Below are 22,787 nucleotides of genomic sequence, written 5' to 3' on the forward strand. Positions count from 1 at the left end.
GCAGCCCAAAGCCACATTGGGGGAGATAGGCAAGGTCGAGGGAGTTGAAGTGCCCCTGCGGTCATAGGTATGGGCAGGCTGCCAAGTGCCCGAATTTTGATCAAGTAATCCCTGAGGGTGCTGCAATGGCCATAACTTCGGGGACCAGTTGTAGGTCCCTATGTGCGGATGCCACCATAAATTTGAACAGTCACTGCAGAAATGGTTGTAACTCAAGGAATACCTGTATTTGCAAAGAGAAAAGTTGGCAGGAATGACAGGAAATGGGAATTAGTCTACCTGTCACAGGCAACATAAAATGCTATGCAGAACAAACTGGTCACGGTCCTCATTTTTTCTTGGGCTCCCTTAGGGATTTATTTTAGGGAGATTTTTTATTTTGTTTTGGATTGTTAGTCTGTTGATAACTCCTCCTTTTTACATGGGCAGGTTAGCCATTGGGTTATATAAGGATCAGCAATGAAAGAATCAATTCACCATCTGCATATGCAGTAGCACAGTTAAGATCCATTTTGCAATAATGATGTTTTAAGAATAAATCAACCAGTTGCCTGAGAAATTTGCCATCTGACAGTTTCTTTAATTGTGAATGATATAGGTAACCTAGTGAGCTGTGACATCAGTATGTTAGATGCCAAGCTTTTGTAGCTTTTCAGGGCTACAAATAAATCCTGAAATCTCTGAATAATATTCAGTTGCATTTTTACACTGTAATTATTTTCCTAAGCACGAACCTATTCTATACTTCAGGCTTTTGCTTTGTGTGAAAAGCACCTTGAATTTAAAGATGATGTCTATGTTCCGTATGCTCAGTGGCTGGCAGAAAATGATAGATTTGAAGAGGCTCAAAAAGGTAAGACTATATTGTTACTGGTACTGTCAATACTACTATTATTAAGTTGGTATAATCAAACTTTGTTAGGTACTTCCCTGAAATTAAAAACAAGCACAATATTTATTTGGGAGATATATTAATATTTGATTTCAATAGAAGAGAACATCTGTAGCTCAGAGTTGAAGTGACAGAGTCATTTAGGTGAGATGGGTGGTATAGAAATTTGATAAATAAAAATAAATATAACCACTTAGTTTACTCTCTTGACTTGATTGTTTGCTTGCAGAAGTTTCATTGCCCACCTGGGTAATATAATCAGTATGAGTGAGTGTGAGATTTGCTATCAATTTATATAAAGTAGTTTTGGTGTGTGTGTGTGTGGTTTTCCCTGTGGTGGTAACTTGCTTAAGATATCATTTTTTGCCTGATCCCTGCTTATCTGAGTGTTGGATGCTGAGGGGGACGTGTTCTTGTTGTTTTGTTTCTTTCCTAGATTTTTTTATTGTCTCTTGAATAGTATGTAAATGTGGTTTATTCCTGTGTTTGTTGACGACTGATTTAACATTTTAATTAAAAGGCAAATCATCTAAATCGGGTGTCAAACTGGCAGCCCATGGGCTGGATGCGTCACACATAGGCCACGCCCACCCCGGCTCCGCAAAGGCAAAAAAACCCGTTGCAATACCTCATGATACGTCACAAGACGTGATCAAGTTTGACACTCGTGATCTAAATGATTTATTAATATTTATGGAGAAGATTTTAAGTTCTTTTAAGAAATTAGTTAAGAACAATTTGTTTAAAATAATTTATTACAATACTACATTTATATCTAGCAAAGTGTTTCTATGCATTCACATAGCATGGTACCTCTTATTAAATAAACTAAAGTCAGTGCTCATACTTTTTATGATTAAAGGGTATTGTATATATAAATATTCATATTCTAGCTTATCAAGAGACTAGTCACTAGTGTACTTGGGAATAGCTTTCATATTTTCCGAGGTACATTTCAGAATCCTATTCTATGTACTTTATAGAGCAGCTATTTCTGTGTGATATACATTGGATGTATTCCTTATAAACATGCTGTATGCATTTGGAAGAACTTGAGAGATCTAAGTTAGGATTTGAAAATTGCATGGTTTTCATCTCTTTTAAAATAGATTTTTGTTTTGTTCTTCAGTTTAAGGTTCTCTGAACTTACATCAAAGGGCTAGTGCATTTTATTTATTTAGTTTTCTGATAATTTTGTGTGGAAATGGTGTTGCTGTATAGCATTTTGCTGCTATTTTATAGCACTGTCATCCTAAGGGCCATGAAAGCAATCCTACAGCTCACAAAACTATCTGCAATTGTATGGGATACTGGGACAGAGTTTAAATTGCAAAGGGACTGTTATTTTTGTAACAGTTTGAATATAAGGCATAATGTTTAAGGGAAAACAAGTAGCTGCTGGTGTGGAATATAAATCCCTGGGTTTATATTGGTGAAAGGATCAGACCTAATTTTTATTGTTTTTGCTTGAAAGCTGTGAAACCGTCTGCCATTCTGTAATTGCCAGGGACACCCAATAGATCAGCCATTTTGCTTTTAGTTGTGAAGTCAGTACGAGATAAAGTTAAATGTGTGCCCCTTTTCACACCAAGGTCACTTTAGATTTCACAGATTACCTAGAATATTGCTTTGTGAGAAGTCATTAATACTGATTTTATTATCCACTTAGCTTGAAATATCCAACCTGTTGTCCTGGCTTTTACTATTACCGTAATAGCAAATGCAATTCATACTGATATTCAGCCTTCATTTGTTTCAGTGATACGTATTGGGAACCAGGAAGAGACTCTTGCAAACGACTAGAAATCGTGCAGCTTCTTTGCTTGATAGATTATGCATTTAGGAAGCTTGGGGTATCGCAAAATCCACAAGACTTCTGTTTAAAAATATATGCAGCACTATATTAAACTTCCTTGCAGCGTGTAGAAAACCAGAAGAACATAATCCTTTTGGATGCTTTGTTGTTGATGTTTAGATTTGGTGCTTTTTCTTAATTTTAGTCAAGCTCATTAGCTTAATCACAGTTTTCTTTATTTTGACTCCCCTTTGTAGCATTCCATAAAGCTGGCAGACAGACTGAAGCTGTTAAAGTGTTGGAACAATTAACTCACAATGCTGTGGTAGAAAGCCGATTCAGTGATGCAGGATATTATTACTGGATGTTGTCCATGCAGTGTTTAGATATAGCTCAAGGTAAGGAAATGCTAGCAAGTTTACTTTCTGTCTATTCGCGCATGAAAACACAAAAGAACATTCATAATGTTCACAAAGAACATCCATCGAAGTCCTCAAGAGCATGTCAGACATTTCTGGCATACTCTTGAGGACTTCGATGAATGTTCTTTGTGAATTACACTATATAGGATCTCTGGGGTGGGGAATGTCGGGAGAGGTTCTTACCGGTTCAGTTTTTAGATTATATGTATTATAATCTTATTTTTTCATATGATGTGGAGAATAGCTGATCAGCATAGAACCCACTGTGTTCCCACATTTTCTGTCCTTCCATAGGTGACATTAAGCTCATGTGAGACATTGTCTTTCCTTATTCATCTAACAGTTTTCTGAAAGAGACAGTAATCATTTCAATAGTTTCTGTATCGCAAAATTGGGCCTGAGCCAGAAGACAATAATTTGTCCCTTATCTCTTAACTAACCTGTGGCTGAACTTTAGTGTGAAATTAGGTCCAAGCAAGTTTTTACCATTTTAACATGGTAGGTTGAAGTAGAGTGTCTTTTATTATGTGACACTGTGCAAGTACACATAAGATACAGATCAGTAGTCTTTAGTACACTGAGCTAAGATTACAGCTGTTCTTCTGTTCACTTAACTAGAAATATCTCCCTCTGAACTCAGCAGGATTAGCTTCTAAGTAAACATGTGTACCAGTGTGCAAGAGCAGGGCTCTTCAACCTTTTCACAGATTGTACCACTTTTAGGATATGGCAATATTTGAATACCACCAGTCACCTAGCAAGGTGTCAAAAATTTGATGACCAAAAAAAGAGGGGAAAGTGATAAAGTACAGGTAGCTCTTGACTTACAACAATTTGCTTAGTGACTGTTCAAAGTTACAACGGCACTGGAAAAAGTGACTTAATGACCATTTTTCACACTTATTTATTTGTTTTTATTTATTTGTTTTTATAAACCGCCCTTGCAGTAACTCCAGGGTCAATCTACATTTGGATGCTTGGCAACTGATTCATATTTATGATGGTCACAGTGTCCCAGGATCACGTGATCCCCTTTTGCAACCTTCTGACAAACAAAGTCAATGGAGAAACCAGATTCACTCCTCCTTTTATATCCTCTCTTCTCTACCCTTCTTTTATATCCTCTTTTCTCTTCCCTCCTTTTATATCCTCTCTTCTCTCCCCTTTTCCTTTTATATCCTCTCTTCTCTCTCCTTCATTTATATACTCTTCTCTCCCCTTCTTTTATATCCTCTCTTCTCTCCCCCTCTTTTATATCCTCTCCTCTCTCTCCTTTTATATCCTCTCTCCCCTTCTTTTATATTCTTTCTTCTCTTCCCTTCTTTTATATCCTCTCTTCTCTCCTTCCTTTTATATCCTCTCTTCTCTTCCCTTCTTTTATAGCCTCTCCTCTCTCTCCCCCCCCTTTTCTCTTCCGTGCACCTCCAGTTGTTTCCTCCCAAGGCTGCACTTCTCCATCTCTCTTTTGCAGTCCCCTTCTCTTTCCCCCGTTGTGTTTTTTTCTCTCCCCCTCCTGCCAAAACCTCCTTTTATGGCCTCTCCTCTCACCCCCTCCTTTTCTCTTCCATGTGTGCTGGAAGCACTGATCCTGGGGCTTCTGTCTCACCCCTGCAATCCTGCAGAAGCACACGGCGATCCTGGGCTTCTGCCCAGCCCCCATAGCCCTGCAGAAACGTCAATCAGCTATAGCTGCACGCTGCGATCCTGGGCTTCTGCCAAGCACTGATGGCCCTGCAGCTCCAGGTGTCTCTCCCTCAGGCTTGTGCAGTTTTGCCGCCGCTTCAGCTCATTTCTCTCCCCCGCTACACTTGTCTAGGATGGTCACGTACCACCAGCCAGGTGCCAAAGTACCACTGGTGGTACGCGTACCACTGGTTGAAAAGTCCTGTGCTAGAGGACAGCAAAGTGCTGTTTAAATCCAAATGTTGAGTTGGAAGATGTTGGTTCTCTTTGCTTGTAACTTCTGCGGTTTGATTTTCTAGAACTGGAAGGCAAATGTATTCCATTGTTAGCCATAGCACCCAGCTATGATGTTTCAGTGCCATTTGCACCTCGATTTTCCTGTCTTAAATTACAATATCTCATGTAAAGTTAACTATAAAAGCTATGGTTGGAGGCACATTTGTTTAGGAGCATTAATGCAAGGTTCTTTCAGCATAAGTCTTTCATTATTGGTTTGGCAACTGTTCAGAGGTTTTCTGCTGATATTGCCTTTCCCTCCTTCAGACAATGAGGAGAGGAAGACTGAAATGTTAAAGAAGTTTCACCACTTCCAGCACTTGGCAGAACTTTATCATGCCTATCACTTCATCCACAAATGCACTGTAAGATATTTACATAGTTACAATTCACTCTTTGACCCTCAAGCTTTCCTGAGTTAATTAACTGATGTCATATTTGCTTGCCTGCTGTCATGGGGAGATCGGTGTGGGATTGTCGGTACAGCTAACTTCTTTTGTGTACTTTATGATCATCTGTTCGTAGATCGATAATGCTGCACCTCAGTGTGTAAGATAGAAATCTGGGAATAAACTTTTAATTTTTCCACTGCAGGAAGAACCCTTCAATCACTACTTACCTGAAACACTCTTCAATGTGTCTAGGTTTTTACTTCATAGCCTTACCAAGGAAACTCCTTTGGGAATTTCTAAAGTGTATCCTTTGAAAGGGAAAAGGAAAGCATACGTCAAATCCAAGACTTATTTGGTGAGCAGGATACAAGGCTCAGTGGTGGATTGTATACTACATCCTGCAAGACTATAGGACTATTATATTGTGTGATTATTCCTTTTTCTACAGTTCACAACCTACAAATCTTTTAATGCTATGTTTTATGTTTGATATCATAAAACAGTTCCTAAATAATTTTGAAACACTTCTAAATCATGAAAACATGCAGCTTAGAAAATATGCCTTTTAGTTGATAAAATGGGCTTTAGCCCAGGAAAACCTCTGCCCCCATAAATATCTTTGATCTGCCGTGAGATTCTCAATTGCCTTTGCTGCAGTAGATTAGTGTGGCTACTTTTCTGAGCTCCACTATTGGGGAAAATGTGAAGACATGCTGCATCTTCTTTTTAAAATAGCGTTACCCTATTTTTTTAAAAAAGAAAATTACCAACAGAGTTAATAAAATAATATAATTTATCACTTCCCTCCTAAAAAAAAGGAAAGAAAAAGACTGGAAATCTATCTCATAGAGCAAAACATCTCCCAAATATTTTGAATAGATTATCTAAAAGTCTTCTTTCTTGTCTTTTGTTAGATAAATCATGTGTTGACTGATCTTATGTTGATGAGAATTGATTGGTGCAAATCAGGTGTAGATTTGGCCTTCTAGAATTGTGTAATAGTAATTTTTGGACATCTTCGCTGCAGGAGAAATCCATTTATTTTTATGTTGATTGATTCCAAATGCTGGAGATATAGCCAAATGGAACATACACTCTCTTAACTAGCAAATTGATTTGAACTTGACTGTTTAATCAATTTAAAGTCATGTTAACTTTTCTGTGAATTTCAAGCCCAAATGTGACAATAATAGGGCAGATGTGTGAGTTAATCTTTCAACTTCTAAATTACATTTGCAATAGCAAGGTGATTGCTCCCAGTCCTTATTAATCACTTTTTGAGGTATCCAGTACATGAAATAGACTTATCTGCTATATTAACCACATTTTAAGTTAAATTTATTTCACATTCTTTAAAGCAGTCTTCCTCTGGTTCACAAGCAGAGAGCGTTCAAGTGCATTATTCCACAATTCTCTGAAATAAGAGAAAATTCTAATTAATTCCAGTAACCCCAGTGCCATAAACTTTTTTAGAAAGGTAATTTCCAGTATTACCCTAAAAGAATATAATCCTGAATCTAAAGCATCCACGCCCTCTCCCACCCACCACTCCAGGAAGAACAGATAAGAGAAAGAAAGGTACACAGACAGACAGACACAAGACAAAAATCCAGTTTCTCCATTATTTGCCCATTAAATCTAGTTCTAGAGATCCACCTTCCCCACTGCCCCAAAAATGTGTGCATGGGATTGATTGATTTTTATTTATTTGCTAAATTTTTATAATTCCCCCATCACATGCATATGATAATGAGCATCATATAAAGGCAAAAATACAAAATAGTACAACAAAATAACGAACAACAAAGTAACAAAATAATTAAAAACATTAAAAATACACAGCCTGCAGGAGAGAACACTCAGTTTCCCTAACAGTATGCCATGTGGCAGGCTCCATATATATGTTTTTGTAGATTTTCACGGGTATAGGTATGTAGATCTTGGCATATTCGGGTCTTTTCCCGTGTAGGATTGAGGATGTCTTGGTGACGTTTCGACGAGGTCCCACTCGTCATCTTCAGGCTGGTGTCTTCGGTTTCAGCCCAGGTTCGAATCTCAGAAGGGTATGGCTGACTGATGAAAACAAATAAGTTTGAAATGCATATCAGTCTCCCTTTAATTCTTTGTTAGCAATCTAAAAAATTTACACAAATATGAGCTGTCACTGTTGTGACTACTGCCTGTGGATGGCCTTTGGTTAGGCCGAAACAGGCAATAAAGATTTGTCCCATGTTTGGGGCCTAGCAAGGTAATCTAAATAGTTAACAAGCATTACACGCACACACACACACACACACACACACACACACACACACACACACACACATATATATATATATATATATATATATATATATATATATATATATATATATATACTGTATATATATATATATATATATATATATATATCCCCTTCATGGATTACTGCCTTGTCGTGGCGAAGGGGCTTGCGTAATTCAATGAAGCTATGAGCTATGCCGTGAAGGGCCACCCAAGACGGAAAGGTCATAGCAGAGAGTTCTGACAAAACGTGATCCACTGGAGAAGGAAATGGCAACCCACTCCAGTATCTTTGCCATGAAAACCCTATGGACAGTACCAAAAGGCAAAACGTTATGACGCTGGAAGATGAGCCCCTCAGGTCGGAAGGCGTCCAATATGCTACTGGGGAAGAGCAGAGGGCTAGTACTAGTAGCGCCAGAAAGAATGAAGCGACTGGGCCAAAGCCGAAAGGACGCTCAGCTGTGGATATGTCTGGTGGTGAAAGGAAAGTCCGATGCTGTAAAGATTCTTTCTCCATAGGAACCTGGAATGTAAGATCCATGAATCAAGGAAAGCTGGACGTGGTCAAACAAGAGATGACAAGACTAAACATCGACATCTTAGGTATCAGCGAACTAAAATGGACAGGAATGGGTGAATTTAATTCAGATGACCATCAGGTATACTACTGCGGGCAAGAATCCCTCAGAAGAAATGGAGTAGCCTTCATAGTCAATAAAAAAGTAGGAAAAGCAATACTGGGATACAACCCTCAAAATGACAGAATGATCTCAGTTCGAATCCAAGGCAAACCATTCAATATCACAGTAGTCCAAGTCTATGCCCCAACCACCGGTGCTGAAGAGGATGAAATTGACCGGTTCTATGAAGCCCTACAGCACCTTATAGAACTAACACCAAAAAATGATGTCCTTATCATCATGGGAGATTGGAATGCTAAAGTAGGAAGCCAAAAGATAACTGGAATAACAGGCAAGTTTGGCCTTGGAGTACAAAATGAAGCAGGGCACAGGCTGATAGAATTTTGTCAAGAGAATACGATGGTGATAGCAAACACTCTTTTCCAACAACCCAAGAGACGGCTTTACACATGGACATCACCAGACGGTCAACACAGAAATCAGATTGACTATATGCTCTGCAGCCAAAGATGGAGAAGCTCTATACAGTCAGTAAAAACAAGACCAGGAGCTGACTGTGGCTCAGACCATGAGCTTCTTGTTGCAAAGTTTAGGCTTAAATTAAAGAAAGTAGGGAAAAGCGCTAGGCCAGTCAGGTATGAATTAAATCATATCCCTGTTGAATATACAGTAGAGGTGACAAATAGATTTAAGGAATTAGATCTGATAGACAGAGTGCCTGAAGAACTATGGACAGAGGTTCGCAACATTGTACAAGAGGTAGCAACCAAAACCATCCCAAAGAAAAAGAAATGCAAGAAAGCAAAATGGCTGTCTGAGGAAGCTTTGCAAATAGCTGAGGAAAGGAGGGAAGCGAAAGGCAAGGGAGAAAAAGAAAGATATGCCCAATTAAATGCAGAATTCCAAAGAATAGCTAGAAGAGATAAGAATGCCTTCTTAAATGAACAATGCAAAGAAATAGAAGAAAACAATAGAATAGGGAGGACCAGAGATCTTTTCAAGAAAATTGGAGAGATGAAGGGAACGTTTCATGCAAAAATGGGCATGATAAAGGACCAAAATGGCAGGGACCTAACAGAGGCAGAAGAGATTAAGAAGAGGTGGCAAAATTACACAGAAGAACTATACAAGAATGAGCTTAATGTCCCTGATAATCACAATGAGTTGGTCACTGACCTCGAGCCAGACATCCTAGAATGTGAAGTGAAGTGGGCCTTAGAAAAGCTGAGCAACAACAAAGCTAGTGGAGGTGACAGTATTCCAGCTGAGCTATTCAAAATCTTAAAAGATGATGCGGTAAAAGTGCTACACTCAATTTGCCAGCAAATTTGGAAAACTCAACAGTGGCCACAGGATTGGAAAAGATCAGTTTACATTCCAATTCCAAAGAAAGGCAGTGCCAAAGAATGTTCAAACTATCGCACCATTGCACTCATTTCTCATGCTAGTAAAGTTATGCTTAAAATTCTACAAGCTAGACTCCAGCAGTATGTGGATCGAGAACTACCAGAAGTACAGGCAGGATTTCGAAGAGGCAGAGGAACTAGAGATCAAATTGCTAACATACCCTGGATCATGGAGAAAGCTAGAGAGTTCCAGAAAAACATCTACTTTTGCTTCATTGACTATGCTAAAGCCTTTGATTGTGTGGATCATAACAAACTGTGGCAAGTCCTTAAAGAGATGGGCATACCAGACCATCTTATTTGTCTCTTGAGAAACCTATATGCAGGCCAAGAAGCAACAGTGAGAACTGGACACGGAACCACTGATTGGTTCAAAATTGGGAAAGGAGTCCGGCAAGGCTGTATACTGTCGCCTTGCCTATTTAACTTATATGCAGAGTACATCATGAGAAAGGCAGGGCTAGATGAATCAAAAGTTGGAATTAAGATTGCCGGAAGAAACATCAACAACCTAAGATATGCAGATGATACCACTCTAATGGCAGAAAGTGAAGAGGAACTAAAGAGCCTCTTGTTGCGAGTGAAGAAGGAGAGTGCAAAAGTTGGGTTGAAACTAAACATTAAGAAAACCAAGATCATGGCATCTGGCCCTCTCAATTCCTGGCAAATAGATGGGGAAGAAATGGAGGTAGTGACAGAGTTTATTTTCCTGGGCTCCAAGATCACTGCAGATGGGGACTGTAGTCAAGAAATTAAAAGAGGCTTGCTCCTGGGGAGGAAAGCAATGGCAAATCTAGACAGCACACTAAAAAGCAGAGACATCACCCTGTCAACAAAAGTGCGTATAGTCAAGGCTATGGTCTTCCCAGTTGCAATGTATGGCAGTGAAAGCTGGACCATAAGAAAGGCTGAGCGCCAAAGAATTGAAGCCTTTGAACTATGGTGCTGGAGAAGACTCCTGCGAGTCCCTTGGACTGCAAGGCGATCAAACCGGTCAGTCCTAGAGGAGATCAACCCTGACTGCTCTTTAGAAGGCCAGATCCTGAAGCTAAAACTCAAATACTTTGGCCACCTAATGAGAAGGAAGGACTCACTGGAGAAGAGCCTAATGCTGGGAAAGATTGAGGGCAATAGAAGAAGGGGACGACAGAGAATGAGGTGGCTGGATGGAGTCACTGAAGCAGTAGGCGTGAGCTTAAATGGACTCCAGAAGATGGTAGAGGACAGGAAGGCCTGGAGGAACATTGTCCATAGGGTCGCGATGGGTCGGACACGACTTCGCAACTAACGACTATATATATATATATATATATATATATATATATATGTATGTATGTATGTATGTATGTATGTATATGTATATGTATATGTATATGTATATGTATATATATGTATATATATGTGAAATGCATTTCAGTTTCCCTTTAATTCTTTGTTAGTAATTTACACATATATATATGTATATATATATGTGTGTGTATATATATATATATATATATATATATATATATATATGTAGATCTAGAGTCTCGGGTTTCTTCCCGCGTTCCTTTCATCTTCAGAAAGTTGTGGCGACGTTTCGACGAAATCCCATCCATCATCATCAGGCCGGAGTTTTCCTCCTGCTGCTTCCGGGAGCAATGCGTGGTCTGCCAGATGGAAGAAACCCGAGACTCTAGATCTACACATACAGACACCCGCGAGAATCTACGAAAATATATATATATATATATATATATATATATATATATATATATATATATACATACACATACACATACACATACACACACACACACACACACACACACACACACACACACACACATATATATATATATATATATATATATATATATATATATATATATACACACACACACATACCAATTGCTTGTAAAATTCAATATATCATTTACAAGGTTAATTCTTCAATCTATTCTGTCCCACACAGAAATACAGTGTACTTACACACATTTCTCTCCTTTGCAGCAGAAGTAGTTAAAATAAAAAAAGATGGAAAGTGGGTGAGAGTAAACATTAACTATATATCCTATATATACATAGCTATATATACTGTATACACCATTACCAGTGTATACTACCTATACAATTGTATATATCTATATCATTTGTCTGAAATGGGATAGGGTTTCCTGCTTCCCTTCCAACTCTGTTATTCTGTATTGGGAAAGAAAGAGAATGATGGAAACACAACTGGATGGAGTTGAGGCAAAAGGAACAGTATCTGGATAGGGAAGAAAAGGCAGAGAATTCTCTATGTATTTTATTCACCAGGCGTAGTTTCTCCCTAAGGGACCTAATCTGGGACTAATTTTTGTAGACATTTGTACCTCATGCTAATTACTTTGGTTTTAAAAGCTCCTTCTCTTGTTATGAGCAAACTATATAAGATGGCCCTGCAGCAATCTACAGGTATGGGGAAACTCTTCTCTAGAATAATGGCATGGGAACTAATAATAGCATCCAGTTCACTGACAGAGTGAGTAGAGAAAGCTAAAAGGAATCTCACATTTAATTCTCAACATCAAAATTGTACTTTGGCTAAGGTTCCCTTTGAGAAAGGAACAAGAAATAAAAACTTTCAAGGCGTAAGGGTCTAAGAAGCAAAAATGAAGCTGAATAGGTAAGACTCTTCAGTGCTGACCTGCATAATGTGTGACATGTTTGTCTTCCAGTTTGGAAACAACGTGGCACGCACTTGAAGCAAATGCAAGCTCGTGGAAAAAGTCTAGGAACTGGAGGAGAGAATAGTTGCTCCTCAGCAGCTGATGACAAAATCAAAGGTGTATTCATTCAAAGAAAAGGAGCTCTACCACCTGCTAGTAGAAGCAGCCTTCTGTAAGGACGATAGAATAATCAACTGTCAAGGGTGAGAATAATAACCTAAAGCAAGAGATACAGCAATACTCTGTACTCCTGTAACTTTGAAACAGCTTTTAGACCCTTGTAGATGAAGCATAAGGGATGCAGTGGCTCAGTGGGTTAGGACACTGAGCCTGTCGATCAGAAGGTTGGCAGTTTGGCGGGTCAAATCCCGAGTGCCGCGTAACAGAGTGAGTGCCTGTTACTTGTCCCAGCTTCTGCCAACCTAGCAGTTCGAAAGCACGTAAAAATGCAAGTAGAAAAATAGGGACCACTATGGTGGGAAGGTAACAGCGTTCTGTGCGCCTTTGGCGTCTAGTCATGCCGGCCACATGACCACGGAGACGTCCTCGGACAAGCGCTGGCCTTTCGGCTTTGAAACGGAGATGAGCACCGGCCCCTAGAGTTGGAAACGACTAGTACGCATGTGCGGGGGAACCTTTACCTTTACCTTTAGATGAAGCATACAGAGGAAAAGGAAGAGACATCACAGAACAGGAGTTAATATGCTGGATCCCTCAAAGACTGAGAAGATGCAACTACTGTATGCCTGCTAAGTAACAAACAAACAAACAAAAAGGCATTTCATGAAAGTAGTTTGTGAATCAGTACTACAGAGAACTGAAATAATTGTACATCAAATGGACCTACAAAACCACTATCAAGAAGTGTGCTCTCAGTCAGGGTCAAGGATCAAAGACTTGACAGGCCAATTTCGACCTTTTATCAAAACCAGCGACAGCTTCTTCTTCCCAGTAATACATGTTGGGACAAATGATACCGTGAAGAACAACTCCAGCATTTCACCATGGAATGTGACAAGTTTAAAAGCCTAGGATGAGGAGTAATTTTATTACGCTTTCGGTCCATGGAAGATGACTGGAAATGAAAAGAAGACTTCATATAAATTAATAACTGGCTATGCAAATGAGGTCAACAGGACAGATTTGGTTTTGCAGATCATGGTCTAAGTTATCTAGATAATGGATTGCTGGCAGAAGAAACGATAAAAGTGCATTTGGCCAAAGCGTAGCAAGTTTGATTATGAGAGTTTTAAATTAAATTCTGTCTGTGAAAGGATTTCACAGAAAGGCTAAAGTAAGGACTTCAGGTAAAAAGTTGTGCACTGTAAAAATAGAGTGTTGCTGAAATGGGGCCTCTTAAACCACCAAAGAGAAGTTGGAAAAAAGTTTGCTCATAAGCTTCATGGCTTTCATTATCTATAGATTAATCCTGAGAATATGGGAAATAATCAAGATGAGCTGGAAAGGGAAAAGGGAAAAATATGATTTAATGGGTGTAACAGAGACCTGGTGTAAAGCTTCAGGAGTAGAATATATTAACTGAAGGATGAATTAACTGAAAGAGTAGAAAGGCAAGAGAGGTTGCCCTATATGCTAAACATATCCATTCTTGTTCAAAAAGCCAAATAAATGTACTTGGCAATGATATAGAGAGCATCTGAGCTAAAATTACTGGAGCAAAACAAAAAACAAAAGAAAAAGTAATACTGTTGCTAATGTCTGCTATCACCCATCCAATCAAGCAGAGGATATAGTTGATGTCTTCCAAAAGAAAGTGAATCTCTCAAAGAGGCATGAAATTATAGTTAAAAATTATAGTTTTTAATTGCCCTGACATTTTTGGAGAGACGAACCTAAGCTCTTTCAGGCACCATCCTTTCAGGAAATTCCTGACTTGCCTCGCTGATGGAAAAGTAAGGAATATGGTGTATGTATACTTCAGACTAGATTCCAACACATTTTGAGGAAAAACCTTTTTGTCAGGGGAAAAGCGCTGTAGAACAGCATTTATAAATAGCAGTCATAAATAAGATCTCCTGGCAGGAGAAGTTAATAGGAAAAGGAAATAAATATGAGTAGGGGTTCCTAGAGAAGCAGATAGTATAAGCACAATTCCAGACTGTTCTGGTGAGAAAGATGGATGAGAGCAAAAGCCAGTGTAGCTAACACAGAGGGAGAATCTGAAAATCAATAAGGACACATAGAGGAAAAGGCCACATGCAGTCAGGTTACAGAGGAAGTATAGAGACAAGAATTCAGGGCTGAACTGAAAAAAGAATCACGCTATCTGCTGCCCAGTGAAAATGGCAACATGCAAACTAGTGCCAAAGATAAGGTAGAACTACTAAATTCCTCTTTTGGTTCCATCTTCTCCAACCAAAGTAAATGTATGTTTTAACTAAAATGTATAAAGATGGGATGAGGAACCAGGATTGAATCTTGAGATTGATAAACACATAGTCAGGAATACCATTTTACATGGAATTTAAAGACCAGATGAAGTTGTTGCAAAAAGCACAAATGTATTAACAGAACTATGATTTCCAAATCACAGTAAGTACAACCACTTTATTCTGCTAGGATCAGACTAAACGTTGAGTGTTGCGTACGTTCTGAGTCTTATGAATCTTTTAGAAGGATTCATAAGTGGAATAGATTCAGAGAAGAGCAATGAGAATAATTATAAGACCAAAAAGTATGTCTAATAGAGGAAGATTGACCTGGATATATTTTGCAGCAAGAAAATGTGACTGATAGCACTCTTCAAATACAGGAAGATGTCACATAGAAGAACTCTATGTGCCAGCTCTTAGTAGGCATGTCCCCAAACTGATCCATCAGGTCTTCCAACAGTTCATCTATCACCTCTGTAAGTAAACCCATCCACTTTGCTGCTTATTGTCCTTTTTTCTTTCCTTCCAGCTTTCCTAGCATTATAGATGTCTTCAGAGAACTAGGTTTTCCTCTTTATATTTTTTAATTTGAAAGATTAACTGCCCCTCTTATATGCCATAACTCTTGGTGGTGTACAATGTGTCCAAAATACAACAATATGAGATGGGTTATTTGAAAACTTTTGAATTAATTCATTTGATGATTCATTTGTATGCTTTCTTAGCTATCCATGGTATTCTCAGAAGTTGTCAGCCTTGCCAAGTAGTCCAGATAGGAAGCATGATTGATTCTACTTTATTGTAAAGTTACATTAGCGGAAACTTGCAAGTCTGAAATTACATTTCTCCCCTAAAGAAACTAGGGAGGGTCCCATTTGAAATGGTTGCCACGCCCACATTATTTTCACAGATTAAGCTGCCTCTTGTCTGACAATTCTGTTGGTTGTGACACTTTCTCCCTTATCCCAAGGTCATTTCCACATACCAGCATAGAACTCTTCAACACCAAACATCTAAAACCTTTAAGCATAACATAGAATGTCGAATGTTAGAGAATTCATCTAATTGCCGTTTAACAGTATTGTAGAACTAAATATCCAGAGAAGTAATAGCTTTCCCTTTAAGAGACATTTTAAAAAAGAGTACAAATACGCATCTCTGGGTTTTTTTAATTTGAATTTCTGGAGTGGACAGTAGATTTGGGTCAGTGGCATAAATGACCTTTCAGTACTGTGATTCTAAGTTATAAAAAGCCTAGTTTATTCCTCCCACTCCCAACTTCTGAATTAACCCCTATTTTTAAACTAGAGTTGACCCATATTGTAAGCTTTCATGTTAAATGTTAATAATTAAAATTATATCTGTGACCCAATACTTTTTATCTTGCAGGAATGAAAATTGATCCATGAACAAGTAGCTCAATACTTTCAGGTTTTTAGTGGTGTTGCCTAATAGCACTCAATGAGGTTTCTCATTCCAACTAATAACCAAAGCTAAAATAAACATCTCATAATAAATCTGAAAGAGTAGAAAATTAAATCTACTTTTCCCAGCAGGTTGTCTATAGAATGAAAATGGCCCAGCCAGACAAAGTTATTTAATATCCTATAAATGTGTTGAAATAGAATAAAGAAATAACAACATTTGAGTTAACTTCATCCAGATCACATTTATCTTATTCCCAATATATCAAAGAATATCAAGCCATCTTTATTTTCTTTCCTATCAAAATTAGTGATATATTCACATTTAAATGTTGAAAAAGATTTCTAGTTTTCCATGAGGGACTATATATATATAGTCGGTCAGTCAGTCAGTCATTCAGTCTGTCTGTCTGTCTCTATCTATCTATTATCTATCTATCCATCCATCCATCCATCCATCCATCCATCCATCCAACCATCCATCCATCCCTAGCATTTCCAGTACAGCTTAAAAAGATTCCTGTCTAGATACAAAGAGAACTCATTATAGAAAACAATCTGCCTGTTTGGATCAAGGATAATGACCATTATAAGACAGTCTTATAATGACCAAGGATCTAATGAAGTTACATTTCCAGATTTTCAGCAATGTAACAGTTCTTTTCAGAATGACCTTCCGGATAATTTGGTTTCAAGATGTATAGGTTGATACATCTAAATGCCCTCTGAATAGTGATATAGATTGATTATGTGCCATTAAGCAGTGTCAGCTCAGTGTCTACACAGATAGACCTGTTCCCGGATGATCAGTTCCCGGCCTGACTCTTCCGGTGTAATCAACTCTTATCTCTTTGCTGCTGGTTGCCCTTTCTCCTCTTTCTTCCACCCTTTCAGCCTTACAAACCTCTCAAGAGAGCCAAGTCTCTTTATGTGTCCACATGAGATCAATTTGATCATTCGTCCCTGAGTATTCTGCTTTTAGCATTTTCTTGTTCATGGTATTCTCAAGAGTGATGTTTGGAGAAATTCAAAAGCATCACTCATTCAGTTCTGCTTTTTCAAAGTGCATCTTTTGCTTCCATAGATTATCACAGGTAAAATAATTGCAGGCATAATTCTCATCCTTGTAGGTATAGACACATTCTGGCACCTGAATATCATTTCCAAGGTTTTCATTTCTACCCTACCAATTGTTAATCTGCAGATTGTTGATTGCTTTATAGTTGATTGTCAGTCCTAAAAAAGCAGAAACTGTCCACTACTTTAAGACTGGTTGCTGTACCAGTTGTCATTATTTTAGTGTTATATATTTAATTAACTTATACATTGCACATCTCAGTATTTGGGGCGCACTCTAGGTGACTCTAGATCCTTTATATTTAGTCATAGTCCCCCTCCCTTTTTTAAAAAAAATTCTGTGGCTTTCTCAATCGACTGTTAGAAGTTTCAAGTAAAAAATTAAAGTCTTCAAGTAAACAAATGTTCTCCAGCTAAAGTGGAAAAGAGCTCTTCAGGTGCTTTTGAAAAGCTGTTGACCTTTTCTGCTTCCACCTAGTGCTGGTTTGATGATAACATCACCACCAAATATGGAATACTGCAAGTAGTCTTCAACTTTGGACCGTAATGGAGCCTGCCCATTATGATCATATATTGTGACAGTTGTAAAGTAGGCCATCCTGTGACCAACCCGCTTTTATGGCAATCTTTTTTTGGTGGCGATTATTTAGTGAGCCCATTGCTTGCTGTGGGGCATTTTTGTAGAAAACTGGAAACAAACACAAGTTTTTGGCAAAAATGTAAATCACAGTCATACAACCGTAAATGTGGAATGGTCAGCAAGTACCTAAAATACGATCACATGACTGCAGGGGGAGCAGCCATCAGAACTTCAAAACAGGTCATAAGATCTGTGGTAACTTTGAATGGTTGCTAAGCGACCAGTCCTAAGTCAATCAGAGTAGAGCTGGAAGGGACCTTGGAGGTCTTCTAATCCAACCCTCTGCTCAAGCAGGAGATCTTATACCATTTCAGACATGTGGCTGGTCCAGTCTTTTCTTAAAAACCTCCAGTGATGGAGTGCCCACGATTTCTGAAGGCAAGCTGTTTCACTGGTTAATTGTCCTCACTGTCAGGAAATTTCTCCTTAATTCCAGGTTGCTTCTCTCCTTGATCAGTTTCCATCCATTATTTCTTGTCCTGCCCTCTGGTGCTTTGCAAAGTAAGTTGACTGTCCTCTTCTTTGTGGTAGAGTTAAAGTCTGCTTTAGGCAACTGTCCTATGTTCTTTCAAAGCTGGCTTGGAACAGACCTAATTTTCTTTTTTAATGGTTTGATTTGGTCTCCTGCACGGTAGTCTCCGGTTATCACTAAAATGATCCCCTGCCTCCAGCATTTTCCAGTATCATTGCTGTCTGACAAACAGTAAGTGCCTTTTTGCTTTAGCTGGGAAACTGGGTTGACCGTCACACTTTGGGTGACCTTTCTGGGGGATGCACTCTTGAGATCTACTCTTGATATTCTTTGATCATTCATTCTTCCCTAAAAACCACCCCCTTTCTCCTCCAGTCACAATGAGGCAGCATAGCAGGATTTAGGAGTAAAAGCAGGTGATAAATAATAAATAAAATAAAAAATTGAATCCGGGATAGTCTTTTGTCAGGCTTAAGCTAAAGTGTAAGCGATCTACTGTCCATCAATGTGTCTGGTGAAGAGGCCAGTGAAGACTGCAGATAATTTGGTCTTTTGTGACTGAGAGTAGGAGAAATGCAAGAGTGATACTTGATAATTTGCCCCTACTATTTTCCTTCCCGATATTGGGTGAAAGGTTTAGAATCCTATTAAGCTAGCTAAATTTAAGCTCGTGAAGCTGAATTTATATGATCAGATTTATCTCAACAGCACATTTATCCTCTCGATGGTTGCCTGGTCACCTGTCAATTGAACATAGCATGTTTGTTTTACACTGCACATTGGAGCATGCATTTGAAAAGCAGGGCTGCCTATTTTTGCAAGTAATATTTTCGGCAGCGGGACAGAGGCCTTTTTGTCCCCAGAGATGTACAGTGTTTTCCTTCCATACAAAAAAAAAATCATTGTCTTTTCTATGCAGATATTGCTAAGCCTGCCGTTAAGTAAGTTCATTTCTGAATCGTTCCATTTCCCTTGTTCATTCAAAAAAGTCATTGGTATTCAAGCAGTTGTTTTGTATTTTGTTTATGTAAACAACCTTCACATCGAGGCTTTGGTTATGCTTTAGTGCGTGACTCCCCGGATTGAAAGCAATGATGTGGTTTTCTCCTGCTTGCCATATGTATGTTCTGTTCCTTAATTTGATTGCAGCAATACATTATTTGCCCTGGCAAAACAGAGCAAAGCTCTGGGTGCCTATAAATTGGCTCGTCATGCCTATGACAAGTTGCAGGGATTACAGATCCCAGCCAGATTTCAAAAATCAGTTGAACTGGGAAGCCTGACGATCCGATCCAAGCCTTTCCATGACAGCGAAGTAAGTCCTTTTTTTTTATTGCAACCATGCTTTGATATCTGACATGACACATGGGATCCTGTTGGCACCTGGCATAAAAATCTGAGAAGCCTCCTTTGTGAAGCCTCACGAAAGTTCAGAATTTGTTACCTTTTGAAGGTCATTTTTAAAAAAAAGCGTGCCTTTTTTTTTGAGTAGTTGGCCATGTCTTCTAAAATTCTGCCTAAAGGGGCTGAGCAAGTCAAACTACATGGGATATTATAAATACTTAACCTTAAATGAACAGGACGAAATTCGTTCCATCTGGACACCTGAAATAATATCTACACAATACTAAGGTCCTAGAGGACTTGAAAGTTGCCTGAGGTGCAGTCTAAAAGAAGTTTAAGTTAATGAATCAAAGGTCCCGTTTCTCAGGCATCTGAGCCAAACGTTCCCTTGTTTTACTAACCTTTGTTCACTCTCTCTCTCTCTGACAAATGAATATGTTGCATAGGATTCATTTGATGCTACAGGGATTGGAAACAGAATATATGCAATACCTCAGACAGTCCTGTTCTGCAAGATGATGGAAAGTTAACAGTCCCAATTTCCCATTTTTATGATTACGTCTGCCCTGATGTAAAAGAAAAATAGGAAGAATGTAACATTTATTTGTGTTTGCTTTATACCCCCGCCTTTAAGCTCCAGGGAGCACTCAATTTTTGTTTAACAAAGATTAAACAAAAACAGGATCCAAAAAGTTAAAAATGAAAGATTAAAGTTAACAATAACATTTAACACTAAATCCATTTTACAGTTGAGAAAGTGCACTTTTACCATTTGGTAAGCAGTTGTATTCAGAACAATACAAACCTCCTCCTTGAGGCCCAGAATGATGAATCCTGAGCACAAAAGCATTTTTAAGAAAGTCTCTTCTTCTGAATTTAATAATTGAACTGGTTTGTAATGGAACAGTCAATTATTTAAATATTTGAGCCCTAAATCATTTAGATCTTTAAAGGTCCCTACCTATACTTTAAATTGTGCCATTGTAAGCAAGTTGACAGCTAATCATAAAAGATTCTTATCCAGTGACACCTGAGGATAAATGAGCTTCTCCAATCTGCAAACCTTACTATTTGGCTATAGTGTAATCTTATTTCCGATTTATCAGCAATACCTCTGTCTTATCTAGATTCATTTTCAGCTTGCTATCTCTCATCTGTTCTTCAGCTGTGCTGGTTATCAGTATAGTTTTGAATCTACTTCAAAGTGCTGTTTTTAGAGTATAAAGCTCTACACTGCTTGACTCAGAATGCCTTAAAGACTAACTTTTCCAAATAAAATCTCTTTCAACCATTCATGTATGAAGGGAAGGGATGTTTTCTGTCTCATCCTTATAAGAATTCAAAGGCAAATGCACATGGAGGCTTTCTTGTGTTGGAACATCTTGCCCACAAGATACATCTGGAATTCTCCTTGTTGAATTTCTGCACAGGTGTATATACGGTTTAGTTCAAGCTTGAGTTTGATTTTTAGTCTCTATATTTGAGGCTTTCTAGTGACTAAGCTACTGTATTTTGTAGGTTGGTTAAAGGATAAGGATCTTTCAGTTTTGGCTGATTAAGGATGACTTTTGTTATATTCTTTATTCTTGTAAAATGCTCAGACTCTTGAACTGGTTGTTATATAAAGTGATGTGGAGATAGTCTTCATTTGGTGACCATAATTGAGACCAGCAACTGGATCATGAAGCAAAGCAGTTGCCAAGTGAAACCAACACTGTGTTTATGATCATACTTCAGCTTTCCAAAGAATTGTGAAGATTGTAAATGCAAGGATTGGTCATAAAATTACTTTTTCATCACAGTTGTAACTACAAATGGTTGTTAAATGAGACACTCACCAAAGCAAGGACTCTCTAGAACTTATTAAACAGATTTAATAATCTATCCAATTTAACTAAAGTTCTCACTGTTAATTTTGGCTAAGCAGGTTGCGCCCTGGAGTGCATATCAAGCTTTTGATTTTTTTAAAAATTAAAGGTGGCAATTATCACTTCCCAAAGTCCTTTCTGCTATTTGTGATTACATGGCCTGTTGGACAGAAAATGAGTAATTTTTCCTTTTTCTCTGTTGTAAGTCTTTTCTTTATGGTAAAGACTATGCCCCCAATGACTTTAAAATGCCATTTTAAATGTTGAAGCTAAACTAATTGTGGCTCAAACAGCTTGGGGCTGGAGTATCAAGAGGATGAATTATTGGACTTCTGTTTTTTCCCCCACAATTCTGTTGACTCAGAAAATCCTTGTATGTGATGTGACAAATAAGAAATGTGCACATTTCTAAGCTTGCATTTGTAGTTGCTATCTGGATCTGGAAGACTCTTCTAGAGGTCCTCAGAATATAAGACTTGTCATGCTTTATAGCAGAGGTCCCCAACCTTTTGGGCACCCAGGGACCGGTGCCACGGAGAAGGTTTTTTCAGTGGACCAGAGGGGGTGTGGTTTTGAATAATGCCTGCATCCCGAGGATGGAGCTTTGCTTATTTGTGAGGCCCACTTGCTGGCATCTGAGGACCGGTGCTGGTCCACAGACAGGGTGTTGGGGACCCCTGCTTTATAGAATCCAAACAAGACACTTGTAATTATAAAAGTCATTTTTAAAGCAATAGGTATGTGCTACTTTAGGTCCTTTCTTCCATTTTGTAAGTTTTGATGTGCTGGTACACCCAAACAAATAGGGATTTACTGTACATTTATTTCTGTATTTATCATATGCCTTGACTGATTATTTCCTACTTGCATCAGGTTTGTTGGGTATCTTCCTTAGAGGTCTTGCATTACCAGCCAGTATTGGAAATCACTTTAGACTGGCCTCTAAGAAATGGGGTAATGGGCTGGAAGCCAGGGTGTGTTTGTTTGATTTGTCTCATTTATCGGAACCATGACATAGCCATTCACTGTTCCTTGGGTCTAATTCATATGTTTAGATTATTGTGGCTGGCTAGCAGTGACTTTGCC

At 38.5% G+C, this 22,787-nt stretch overlaps 1 protein-coding gene across 1 annotated transcript in view; it reads left to right on the forward strand.

Moving 5' to 3' along the window:
- Positions 1-22,787, forward strand: part of IFT122 (intraflagellar transport 122) — a 71,686-nt gene that overhangs the window by 43,283 nt on the left and 5,616 nt on the right. The window contains exons 20-24 of the mRNA XM_083354944.1: positions 751-853; positions 2,945-3,085; positions 5,336-5,433; positions 5,663-5,763; positions 19,639-19,804. Coding sequence (XP_083211070.1) covers positions 751-853; positions 2,945-3,085; positions 5,336-5,433; positions 5,663-5,763; positions 19,639-19,804 — 609 coding nt within the window. The remainder of the gene's footprint in view (positions 1-750; positions 854-2,944; positions 3,086-5,335; positions 5,434-5,662; positions 5,764-19,638; positions 19,805-22,787) is intronic.

The sequence above is a fragment of the Vipera ursinii genome (assembly GCF_947247035.1).
Source record: "Vipera ursinii genome assembly, chromosome: 2".
Lineage (NCBI taxonomy): Eukaryota > Metazoa > Chordata > Lepidosauria > Squamata > Viperidae > Vipera > Vipera ursinii.